We start from the raw sequence: 12,479 nt of genomic DNA on the forward strand, positions 1-12,479 counted from the left end.
TGGATCGAGCATTTATTTGCGAACACGTACGTTATTAATAACCACAGATCTGTGATCGCAGCGTGTTGAGTCTAACGAACGTCGACATCCTGCAGCTCAAACACTGAAACAGCAGCAGGAGGTTCATTCGTCTCGAGCTTCTTCATCCAGCTGCAGCAGAAGGTTCGTTATGAGGAACGACGATCAGTCAGTCACCTGATTTCAAAATAAAAGTCTCACTTGCAGGTGTTGCAGCTTTAGTAACACTTAGTTTTAGTTTTTTTTAATTTACATTTTGTAAAACAAAGTGTGCTGAATTGATCATTGACAGCTCCTGTTTGTGGTGCATCATTGGATGTATTGATAACTGTCAATCAATCACTTTGATACTGAAGAAATCTGAGAAATGTGATAATTCACAGGCAGGTTCTGAACTGTGGTTTTTCCTGCTCCAGAGTTGATCAGCTTCAGTTATTGATCGAAGGGACGGCTATAAAAAGTGTTTTCATGGGGGTCAAAGGTCAATGTGACCTCACTGGTACGTTTCTGTCCGTCACTCGTCGTTGAAGCATCGTCTGTTGTTGTCATGGTAACGTGAAAGCACATGATTGTTTTATAGAAAAACCCTCGTCTCCTCCTGTTTTTTTTTTCCAGAGTGTGAAGATCCTGACGTACCGTGAGCCGCAGAACCCCGAGTACCGAGAGTTCGTCACCAGCCTGAAGACGGACGCCAAGAAGATGTTCAACTACACCGTCGAGGACTCGCTGGTGAGCGACGCCAGAAAACCGACACAAAACGTTTTTGCTTTTGAAAACTGTTGCTTGTTTCTGTTTGTCGTTGACATAGTTTCCTCTCGTCGTTGGTTTTAGTGTCTCTGTGGACATTTTATTGACTTAACAACAAACGTTAAAAGGAGAGCCGAGCCTTCGGGGGGGCCTCAGTAACCCGACCGTACTCGAAATAAGATATAACGGAGAAAGAAAAGCCAAAAAAGAGGTTGTCTCGAAGGTCAGCAGGGTTCATCCTCTGGAAACCATCAGATTTAAATCCAGCAGCACCGCTGGGCGACTCGGACCGACAGGATCTGATAAAACACGGAGGAAATGAGGTTATTAAACGTGAGCCGGCGGAGGTTTCATCGTTGGAAAATATCAACAATGTGAAGACATTATCATGCAAATGTGTAGTTACTGTTGTCGGGGCTGTCAATCAGAGTCAGAGGAGCTCATTCAGTGTGCTGATCTTATCCTACACACACACACACACACACACACACACACACACACACAGAGCGATGAGCTAACACGCCGCGGCGCTAACTGCTACTGATACGATCTTGTGGAATAATGACGACAGCTTGCGGACACACTTCTTATTTCCTGTTTTATCCACAATTTACTGTTTAAAATAAAAAGTGCACCCGTGTTGTTTGAAATCCTGATTATTGAAACATGCACCTGTTATCAGAGACCAGTGCTTTATCGGTGTTAAGTATCAAAGATATCAGATTATTTACATTTATTATAAAAACAGACACGATTCTGTGGTGGAAATCACTGCATGGGCTCAGGAACACTTCTGGAAATCATTGTCTGTGAACACAGTTCATCACACGTTTTTTAAAATGTTTTGCTGCCATCAAATTCAAAATGAGCGTGTATTTTTCAAAAAACAATCAAATTTCTCAATTTAAGCATTTCATATTTAGTCTTTTGCGTATTTTCAATTAAATATGAGTTTACATGATTGAAAGCAGCAGAATTACTGAAATCAAACTGTCCGTGTGAAACTAAAAACCCTGTTAGTTTTCTGTAAATGTGACTCTGAGCAGAAAAACAAAGAAAACGAATTAAAGACAGAAACTCACGAGATCAGCGGAGGTTTCTTCACGTCGGAGAGTTTGTGTGAAAGGTCGAACATTTTACAGTTTGAACATCAAAGCTTGAAACAACACACAGAATCCAGAGACCACATGTAGGAACGATACACACACACACACACACACACACACACATACACACACACACACACACACACACACACACACACACACACACACACACACACACACACATAAAACACACACACACACACACACATAAAACACACACACACACACACACATACACACACACACACACACATACACACACACACACACACACACACACACGTACCAGAACGGTGGGTTTTACTTAAAAATACAAAACGTTAAAATGAAATAAAAACATATTTAGAAGAAAAATAAACCAAAACATTTGTTTCATTAGAAAACTCTTCAAACACAACTTTATATTAAAGGATGTGAAAGTGTCACTTTTCCCTCAAAATACATTTGAGTGAATATCTAATGACGTGTGTTGTTGCGTCGCCCCCTGCTGGTCATTCTGGTGGCGATGTAACTTTAATCTTTGCTCGCTATAGTCTCCTCCATTTTACCTTCATCTGATCAACAACTAATGATCGTAAGGTCACACTGATGGCGATTTGTTAGAGCGCCCTCTGCTGGATGGAAGAACTACTGAAAACAGTATGTTGCACATGTGGACTGTAAAAGTTTGAATGTGAATTCTGTGAGAGGTGAGAAAGTGATTTTAGTTTTTTGTTGGGTTGTTCTTCTGACCTTAACGACTTGTGTTTCCACCTGGTTTAGTTTTCCTAAAGCACGATATGCTGATAGGTTTCCCTCTAGTGGACGAGCGTCTGTATCACATGCTTGACGCAAACCTTCCTGGAAGCTCAGAAACTGTGTGAACGCCTCTTTTACATCCGTCTGCTGCAGCAGCTGGACACCGAAGGCACTTAGTTTAATTCTATAATACGTTCAGACGTGTTATCAGTCGTGTGTGTGTGTGTGTGTGTGTGTGTGTGTGTGTGTGTGTGTGTGTGTGTGTGTGTGTGTGTGTGTGTGTGTGTGTGTGTGTGTGTGCGTGCGTGCGTGTGTGTTTTGTTTGTGAGGCTGTCTGGCAGGATTTGTGAAGCCGGTTAATCAGCAGCAGACAGACAGCCGAGGGGAGCTAATGTGGTTATCACACACACACACACACACACACACACACACACACACACACACACACACACACACACACACACACACACACACACAGTAAGATGACACCTCAGTGGTCCCTGTGGAGAAACATGATACATCATAAGACAGCGAACGCAACATTTGATTGTTCTTTGATAAAAGATGATTTGTTTTTTCTCTCCATTATTTACCTTCACTTTTTTCACTTTTTTCCTCCGGTTCCGGTTAACCAGGCCATCGGGCTGCTGATCACAGATCCGGGTCACAAACTGCTGCTTTTAAAACGTGATGTTTATGGTGATGAAACATGCGTCACATGTTCAGGTCTGAGCTGCTGAGAGGAGATCTGTGATTCCCTTCAGTTAAACTAAACATGTCGTTTTGTGCTCCAGCATCAAATCAGAAAATGTTGGTTGTTCACGTCCTTAGAAATTCCTCCGAAGTTGATCAAAACAAAACAACTCTACTCGATTTTAGGTTTCTTTTTGTCCATTTTATCACCAAAACAATCGTCCATGTCAGTTTAAAAAAAAAGGTGGGAATCTGATTAAAGTTGTTGAGTTCTCAGCTGTAAAATACCTGATCACTTCTCATCTGGAGTGTTCTTGAAGGTTCGTTTAAAAATGTAGAGGTTGCGTGTAGATTGAAAGTAGACGTGGGCCGAGAATCGAACCCTGAGGAACGCCTCAGAGCAGAATCGAACCGAAGGACCTCGACACAAACATAAAAACTCCCGTCGGGCTCAAACCCGTCCAGAACTGTCTCCGCTCTTTAAGTGGCGTTTCAACAGTTTGTCATAAAGAGAAACGTTTTTTATATCGAGACTGAGTTTTATTACACCGAGTTCACGAAATGCTAATAAATAAAAGACTGCAGTCACATGGACTCCCGCTCTGTTTCTCCGTCTGCTGTGTTGCAGATGAACATCATCGCTGGAGGGTTCTACGACGGTCTGATGCTCTACACTCACGCTCTGAACGAGACCATGTCCACGTCCGGTGGCCGTCCGCCCGGAAAAGTCGTCACCAAGAGGATGTGGAACCGAACCTTCCACGGTCAGTTCCTCTCAGTCATTAACGAAGTGTTGATATCAGAGCTGTTAGCAGTTCAGTGATGCACATCATCGTCATCATCATCATCATCATCCTTCATGTTTTAGAAGTCTTTATATTTCTGCTGTTTGGTCTCAGGAGGTTGAGAGACTTCTGTTCTGATGATTCCTGGATATCATCCAAAAAAGAAAAAAAAGAAAGATGAGAGTTCTGTTTATTCTCCCGTTGATGTTTACATACGTGTAAATAATCACACGTCACCCGACAGATTCAGTCATCATGTTTGGTCAGTCTGCGCCACAAAAAAAAACACGTTTTGCTCAAAATGAGACCAAAGTCAGACTTTGTACGTCACCTGAAAAACGTATTATAGTTTAGAAAAGTGTCATTTTGTAGAACGAACAGGAAATACTTCCAGTCAGAAAGAGGTCTTCTAGTTTGTGACTTCATTTCTGGAAGAGGTCTTCTAGTTTGAGACTTCATTTCTGGAAGAGGTCTTCTAGTTTGTGACTTCATTTCTGGAAGAGGTCTTCTAGTTTGTGACTTCATTTCTGGAAGAAGTCTTCTAGTTTGTGACTTCATTTCTGGAAGAAGTCTTCTAGTTTGTGACTTCATTTCTGGAAGAAGTCTTCTAGTTTGTGACTTCATTTCTGGAAGAAGTCTTCTAGTTTGTGACTTCATTTCTGGAAGAAGTCTTCTAGTTTGTGACTTCATTTCTGGAAGAGGTCTTCTAGTTTGTGACTTCATTTCTGGAAGAGGTCTTCTAGTTTGTGACTTCATTTCTGGAAGAAGTCTTCTAGTTTGTGACTTCATTTCTGGAAGAGGTCTTCTAGTTTGTGACTTCATTTCTGGAAGAGGTCTTCTAGTTTGTGACTTCATTTCCGCCGGTCGCAGCGAATGAAACACAGTTTACCCACTTTTTCCTCTTTTCATACACAAGAATTTAAAATCAGTTCTGATACTCTGACATCTGAGTAACTGAGTTATTTATTATTTAATTCATATTTATTGAAGGATTTTATGGATAGGGAGCTTTTGAGAGTTTGTTGGATTTTATTTGCCGATTATTAATCCTCCAAAAAGGCGACGTTTGTGTTTTCTGCGTCTGATTTGCAGCTGATGGACGGCGATGCTTCGTCTCCATCAGGACTCTGAGCTCTCCGAGATGAGATGAGAGACGACATGATGAGTTGCTCACAACACTTTAAGAATAAAGGCAGGAAAAAAACAAGTACTCAGAAAGAAAAGAATTACAAAGACGCATTCAATGAAAGAAAGAATGGAATCAAAACTAAACATTTTAGGAAAAATTGAAGAAAATACAAACCAAATTATAGAATAAATACACACACACAAGCAAACTATATAAAATAAATATAACTACATATTGAAAGGTAAATAAAAACAGATCATTATTACACACATATTAAATATCTTGTTAATGGTGGATTCCCAGGATGGATTCTGTCTTGCAGTTTGTTTTTTGCTCCACTTGAAGTTTTTGAAAACGTTTGCAATTTTTACAGCAAATTAAAAAAAATCACTTAAAACTTTGCAAATTGCATCAAAATGTTTGAAGAAAGCTGCTTTCAATTTTATTTTTTTTAATGCAACAATCACAAAATAAAACACCCGCAGGGACTGAATATATAGACTGTATTTGATCATATTTAATCTGCAGACCGTATTTGATCATATTTAATCTGCAGACTATTTTCGAAGCCTTTATCTTGAAACTGTGAGCGAGCATCAGTTCTTCAGATCCAAATCTGAGAGATGAGAGATGAATGTTTTGTGAGGAAACTCGTCGTCCTGCCGATCTGCCGTCTGTTTGTTTCCGGTGTGTGAAGAGTTCTGCAGAGATTCATGCAGCGTTTTTAAAGCATCAGGTTCTGTTTCCCGTCCTGATGAGCGCCATCCGTCACTGTGGGATCCAGGAAACACAAACCAGATGATGTCACCGCTTCCACCGGTGGACGTTCGTTACATCTGCATCTGCTTCGGTCCTTCAGAGTAAAAGTTTGGATCCTGCTGAGTTTCTCTTTTCTGTTGAAAAGTTTCCTGCGTGATTTAAAATGTAGAAATGTGAAACACAAACAGAGTCAGGAGGTTCGTGTCGGAGCGAGACATCTCGCTTCGCTGCAGAAATGGAAATATCTTTGTTTTACATGGCGGGCAGAGACGGCGGCTTCATGAAATCTGAATTTGAAAGTCCAACGGTTTCCTGACGTGTGTTTAAACTCGGCTCAGATGGAGGACGTGTCTCTGAAGTCGCTCTTTCAGCATCGCAGACATCTTTTAATCTGTTTTGAGGTGTTTTAAGTGAAGTGTTAACTTCCTGGTCCTGAGAGTTCCTGCGTTTTCTGTTTTCTGCCAGAAAAGCTTTTAACTCTGAAGCAAGAAACTGTTGCGTAATAATGAGTTTGTTTGTGGAGCCCCTGTGTGTCTGACGGAGGTGGTGGAGGACAAACATGATGATGGAGCACTGCCGTGACTCTGAATCATCTCTCAGCCAATCAGGACGGTTGAATGTGTGAACGTCTCTCAGCCAATCAGGACGGTTGAATGTGTTTGGACATGAAATCAGAATCCAGTAATTTACCTGGTGAACAGTTCGACCACGTGGAGGCTGCATGCAGCAGAATCTGGTTCCCGTCAGGTGGTTTGATTTCTTTGAAAATCTGCTCCAGACTTTCTGCCCATGAAGCGCTCCGGTTGTCGAGTCGTTACTGCACACAAAACCACAACATCCTTAAATCTGTCTTTAACTGTGGAGTGTCTGAAATGTCCCGAACAATAACTCCACTGTTCTCGGTACATTTAGTTTTTAGTGTTCGTCAGGAGGTAAAAAGAAAAACAGGAATCTCAAACGTTTTCAATTTTTTTTACCCCCAAAAGACACGAGCTGGAAATCAATCTGTAATTCTGCTCTGGGAAAAGTTCCTTTATTTATGGAGGTAAACACATCGTTGTGTATCGGCTGTTATTGTGCGGACGGACGGAGGTTTGTATGCGTCAGCAGTGAATCCAGAAGATCCAGTTGATGGATGACATGAAACTCCACCAACTTCCTCTGATGAGACTGATCCAAGACACACACACACACACACACACACACACACACACACACACACACACACCACACACACACACCCACACACACACACACACACACACACACACACACACACACACACACACACACACACACACACACACACACACACACATACCACACACACACACACACACACACACACACACACCACACACACACCACACACACACACACACACACACACACACATACCACACACACACACCACACACACACCACACACACACACACACACACACACACACACACACACCACACACACAGATACTGGTCCAACCTGTGTCTGTCTCCCTCTGGCGTGTTTGTTTCTCTGCTCTACTGGAGAGGTGAGACAGTCTTTTATTTTGAAAGGTCTCGAGGTCAGAGGTCATCAGAAGTCATCAGAGGTCATCAGAGGTCATCAGAGGTCACCCAGTGTGGATAACATTTCCAGTTTCATTCGTTTGGTGTGGATGTAGATGTTATCGCCGTGGTAACAGAGGCAGTCCAGCACGGTGCGTTCAGGAGCCTTTTTAAATGCAGATTATTTGAGTTTCAGGTGTCGTCTGACATCCTTGTGCTGTGAAAACACTGCAGGGTCACGTGTTCACGCAGTTTATTTGTTCTCCGTCTGTCCGTCTCCACCTCGCCGTCTGTCCGCCGTCCGTCTGACCTGCCGCTTAAAGAGACGACAGCTGGAGGGAAACACTTCGTTTAACAAATCGCTTCACGCAGTGTTGATGAGCTGCTGAGGGTTCGACTCCGACCCGGAGGTCCAGACGAGGTCCAGACGAGGTCCAGACGAGGCGTTGAGGAAATTAAAGTTAAATTCACTGTGTTCTTGTTGCCAGAGCGACGACGGTTTAGGACAGATGTTGGACCCGGTTTAGGACAGATGTTGGACCAGGTTTAGGACAGATGTTGAACCCGGTTTTAGAAAAGATGTTGGACCCGGTTTAGGACAGATGTTGGACCCGGTTTAGGACAGATGTTGGACCAGTTTTAGGACAGATGTTGGACCCGGTTTAGGACAGATGTTGATCTGTGCTGTCGTGTCTTTGCAGGATTCACAGTTTTAATAAAAACTCTGTATTTGTTACTTATTGATTATTATTAATTATTATGAACTTCGGACAATTTTTTACATACATTCCAATTTTTTTTAAGGAGTATTGTGTTGATTGATTGAGATAATGTCAGTTTCTGTCCTTATTTTTCCATCTTAGACTCCTCGTCTCTCCTCGTCTCTCCTCGTCTCCCTCCTCGTCTCTCCTCGTCTCCCTCCTCGTCTCTCATCGTCTCTCCTCGTCTCTCTCCTCGTCTCTCCTCATCTCTCTCCTCGTCTCTCCTCGTCTCTCCTCGTCTCTCTCCTCGTCTCTCCTCGTCTCTCTCCTCGTCTCCCTCCTCGTCTCTCCTCGTCTCTCCTCATCTCTGTCCTCGTCTCTCCTCGTCTCTCTCCTCGTCTCTCCTCGTCTCTCTCCTCGTCTCTCTCCTCGTCTCTCTCCTCGTCTCTCTCCTCGTCTCTCCTACCCAGTGCAGCCGTCAGCCGGCTTTTAGCACACAAAGAGGCTGAGACTTCAGGTAACCATGGAAACCACTGACTTGGTTCAGTACGTTCAACCGAGCAGCGATTCAACAAGCAGTTTTTTATTCATGTTTTTATATAATTTATTTTTCCAGACTTGACAGGCAGAAAAGTTTGTTTTTATTTCCTGGATCTTTGTGAGTGAAATGTGAAGATGCTTTCAGTGTGATTTGGTTTTTATACCAAAACGTATTTGTTGTATTATTTCCTGACTTTCAATAAGTTGGAGAAAGTTTCTGAGAGTCTGAGCCGTAGTTTAACGATCTAAACCACAGACTTTATATAAAAGAGTTCGTAGCTTCAGGTCTGTAAAATGGTTCTGATCCAGAAGTGTCTTCAGCTGCAATACCAGCGAGTGCCACTAGAGGTCGGCTCCAAAAAGCCTCCGGCTCCATAGACTCCCATTCAACTTCTCTCATCAAATCCAAAGTGAATAAAATGTGTCCATCAGTTATCTCGGTGTTGTTAGCTAAAGTCACTCCTTCTTATTAGTTTTCTGGAGGTCCATCTGAAAATAATCCCTCATTCATTAGAAAAGAAGATTCAAGAAGACCTGTTTTTGGGGGCGTGTCTGTTTGATTGACAGTTCTGTGGTACAGTCAGCTTCTTCTTAATCTTTGATTTATTAGGCGGGATGGCCCTGGGATGAGGTGATCCTGGTTACCAGGCAACAGGTTTCAGCTTTCAGGAACAAAACAGACTCATAAAAAACAGACCTGCTCAATCTGAGAGGTGAAACAGATCCAGCAGCTGGCCGACGTCAGAAAGGAAGAAAACTGACTTCTTCAGTGAAAAACATGTTCGTGTTCGTTAAAGACTGAATGTTTTATTGCATTCATGAAGCTCCAGTGAAGATTAGATTTAGATTTGCACTTTATTAATATCCACAGGGGGAAAATTTAGTCGTCACAGCAGCAATAAATACACACACGCAGACTATATACACAAAACCAAATCAAATCAAATAAAAATAAATAAATACAGTTTAGCATGAATGGAAAAAGTGTCAGAAACTGAGCAGAGACGCGGCGTGACGTCACCGCTGGTTGGTCAACTAGTGTTTCGCTTTACGCCATCTTGGTTTTTTTGGAGCAGGAAGTGACCATATTTGGAGGAGCGAGTGGTGGATCTGACAGACTATGCCCCGCCCACCCACACTGGAAACTTGACTGCACCCCTGGCCTGTCAATAAAACTAGACACTAATATCTTTTATCTTTACTCCCTATGATGTCAGAAGTCGTTGTGTATGTATGTTTGTCCCTCACGGATCTCGACAACCGTTCGTCCCATCTGCTTCGAACTCGGTGGGCATGTTGCTGGGCGACCAACGGTGTGCACGGACGAATTTGGTGCGATTTGGACACGTGCCATGTTCGATATTGATAAACTTTGAACAAAAAGGCGACCACTAAACTGGCAACTGGCGTTCTATTGGACAGTGTCGGTGGAGTCACTACCCCACCTCGAAAAAGACATTTGAGCGTTGTTTGTACCGGATAACTTTATTTCCATCACTGCACAGAAGTTAAGCTGATGGGTACCAGAAAGACAACTCAAGTTACAGAATAAATCACTTAAAATACATTTAAACGTGATATAAAAAGTTTTCAAACATTCAAACTAAAATGTTAACATGTATTTCTGAAGTTTTGAAAAATTTGATGTTAAGATGTACAACCCTGTTTCCAAAAAAGTTAGGATGCTGGGTAAAATGTGAAAAAACAACAACAATGTGATGATGTGCAAATTATTAAAACACATATTTCATAAAAATAGAAAAAGACAACATATCAAATGTTAAAACTGAAAAATATATACATTTTGATGGCAGCAACACATTTCTAAAACGTGTGTGCGATGAACTGTGTTCACAGACGATGGTTTTCACAAGTGTTCCTGAGCCCATGCAGTGATTTCCACTCCAGAATAATGTCTGTTTTTTATAATGTACAATTCTTGCAAACTCTTCTCCTTCAGATTATAATTCAGACTGTAAAAACTTCGAAGTCCAATTTTTAAGTCTTGAGCCAAGGTAATGCCGTAAAATCAGTGAGGTACCCGTTGAAGTTACACAGAGATCCCTGAGATCCCTGAGAAACATGAACAAAAGACATCACACCGTACTGAAAACAAGTTCAAGTGTTCTTGTGAGGAAGTCCAGATTTTGAAAATGTTGGTGATATCGTAAACACCCAAATAAAGCACTTTCAAAATCCTCATCTTGTAAATTTAGCCTTTGCAGTTTTGCAGAATTGATATCTGGGTTCTCTTACTGACAGGGACAACTCTGCTGGGAGAATCTTTGCTCTACTATAAAAATATGGAAAGACGGTTTCTGTGAAAGTGTATTTCATGGTGTGCACGGGCGTTTTCCGAACAAGATCAAAGAATGATATAATTCCTTGGTTGTAATCGAGCTGCACTCGGATGGTTTGTGGAAACTCATCTTTACACACTTCTTTGACGTAGTCCTCCGGGGTGATTTCACGCACAATATCAGTGCAAGCACACATGTAAATGCCCCATCTCTTTGGAAGACTTGGATCCTTGGTTTTAGCAGCCACACCAAGATTCCAATACCCGCCTACTTCCACATCCCAGCTATGTTTCCCAGAGTTAAAGCCTTCATAGCCTAAAATATTCAAACCCCTCAGTCTTTCAGGGTTGCTAGGAAGTGGCTGAAGCTTTGAGCTTTCTGTTAAGTGATTCAAGTGTTGTGATAGGTTCAATCCCTGACTGCCGGTGTTGGGGTCCAGAGTGACAGGAGCTGTGGAGTAAAAAACAATAAGAACAGAAGGAAAAGCTGTTTAAACAGAACCCTGGTTTGTACTTGATGATAAAGTACCAGCGCATATTTAAATGCCAAAATAAGTCGAGGCAGGAAAACTCCACAGTTCTTACTGTATCGTATCGTATCCTTCATCTTCTTCCAGACTGAGAACTGCAGGTTTCCGAGGTGTTTGGCCTCGTCGAGAAGGGCTCCTGTTGGAGTCTCTGGTTTTGGCAGCTCACACGCTGATCTGAGATAAATAGGAAGCCATAGATCACCGGTAAAATATTTCTATATTCCCAATGTTGAACTCCACAAATTTGCTCCATTCAAACATAAACTTTATGTCCTACTTCTCCTGAAACCTGTTTTATTTGATTATTTTCACTGTCAATGACCCACTCGCACACCGATAGCATGTGGACGGGATCGAACCGTCGACCTACCGCTCGACTATCCGAGCCACACCCACCCGGGTGACCCTCCTCACCTCCAATCAACCCGTTTCAACGGGACGTATCCGGGCAACTTACCGCTGCACCGTGGTTTTGAAGTTCTGCCAGATATAAAAAAAAAAAAAACAGGAGAACAAATCAATACATCAAATCTGGTCAAATATTCAACATTAAGAACATTAACACTGATTTACCTGCATAATTGAGATATCGCCTGCTTTCATCACCCTCTCTATGGTTCTGATTTTGTCTGTGAGTGAGTAGATCTCTGCGCTCCAGTTCACGATCCTCAGATTCATCGCTTCACTCTTGAGCGCCGCCTCTTTCCTCACGGCATCGATCCTCGCGGCCTCCTCCGCTCGCACCAGCTGGTAGAGCTTCTGAAACTCCTCTTTCATCCTCTTCTCTGTCTGCTGAACCTGAAACTGAAAAAAACCTCGTTGAGGAGGCGACAGATGATAACTTCTGCCTCTATAACCAGTATGTTTGCTATCTACCTTGATGTGG

At 42.3% G+C, this 12,479-nt stretch overlaps 2 protein-coding genes across 3 annotated transcripts in view; one reads left to right on the forward strand and one right to left on the reverse strand.

The window, feature by feature from the left end:
• The first annotated feature begins 641 nt into the window (after nucleotides 1–641).
• LOC138197589 (atrial natriuretic peptide receptor 1-like) overlaps nucleotides 642–12,479 on the forward strand; it is a 26,909-nt gene continuing 15,071 nt past the window's right edge. The window contains exons 1-2 of the mRNA XM_069148418.1: nucleotides 642–747; nucleotides 3,931–4,066. Of these exons, the coding sequence (XP_069004519.1) occupies nucleotides 718–747; nucleotides 3,931–4,066 (166 nt within the window). The 5' untranslated portion in view covers nucleotides 642–717. The remainder of the gene's footprint in view (nucleotides 748–3,930; nucleotides 4,067–12,479) is intronic.
• Nucleotides 9,774–12,479, reverse strand: part of LOC138197592 (zinc-binding protein A33-like) — a 4,430-nt gene continuing 1,724 nt past the window's right edge. The window contains exons 2-6 of one of the 2 annotated variants that reach the window (XM_069148421.1): nucleotides 12,470–12,479; nucleotides 12,167–12,391; nucleotides 12,051–12,073; nucleotides 11,649–11,767; nucleotides 9,774–11,514 (exon numbers count right to left, since the gene is read on the reverse strand). The exon at nucleotides 12,470–12,479 is cut by the window's right edge and continues 86 nt beyond it. In XM_069148421.1, the coding sequence (XP_069004522.1) occupies nucleotides 10,964–11,514; nucleotides 11,649–11,767; nucleotides 12,051–12,073; nucleotides 12,167–12,391; nucleotides 12,470–12,479 (928 nt within the window). In that variant the 3' untranslated portion in view covers nucleotides 9,774–10,963. Of the gene's footprint in view, nucleotides 11,515–11,648; nucleotides 11,768–12,050; nucleotides 12,074–12,166; nucleotides 12,398–12,469 lie in introns of both variants that reach the window. The other variant, XM_069148420.1, reaches the window with a different exon arrangement.

This window comes from Embiotoca jacksoni, unplaced genomic scaffold, assembly GCF_022577435.1.
Source record: "Embiotoca jacksoni isolate LCO1_2020_lvr unplaced genomic scaffold, fEmbJac1.0.p SCAF_141, whole genome shotgun sequence".
NCBI classification, from domain to species: Eukaryota; Metazoa; Chordata; class Actinopteri; family Embiotocidae; genus Embiotoca; species Embiotoca jacksoni.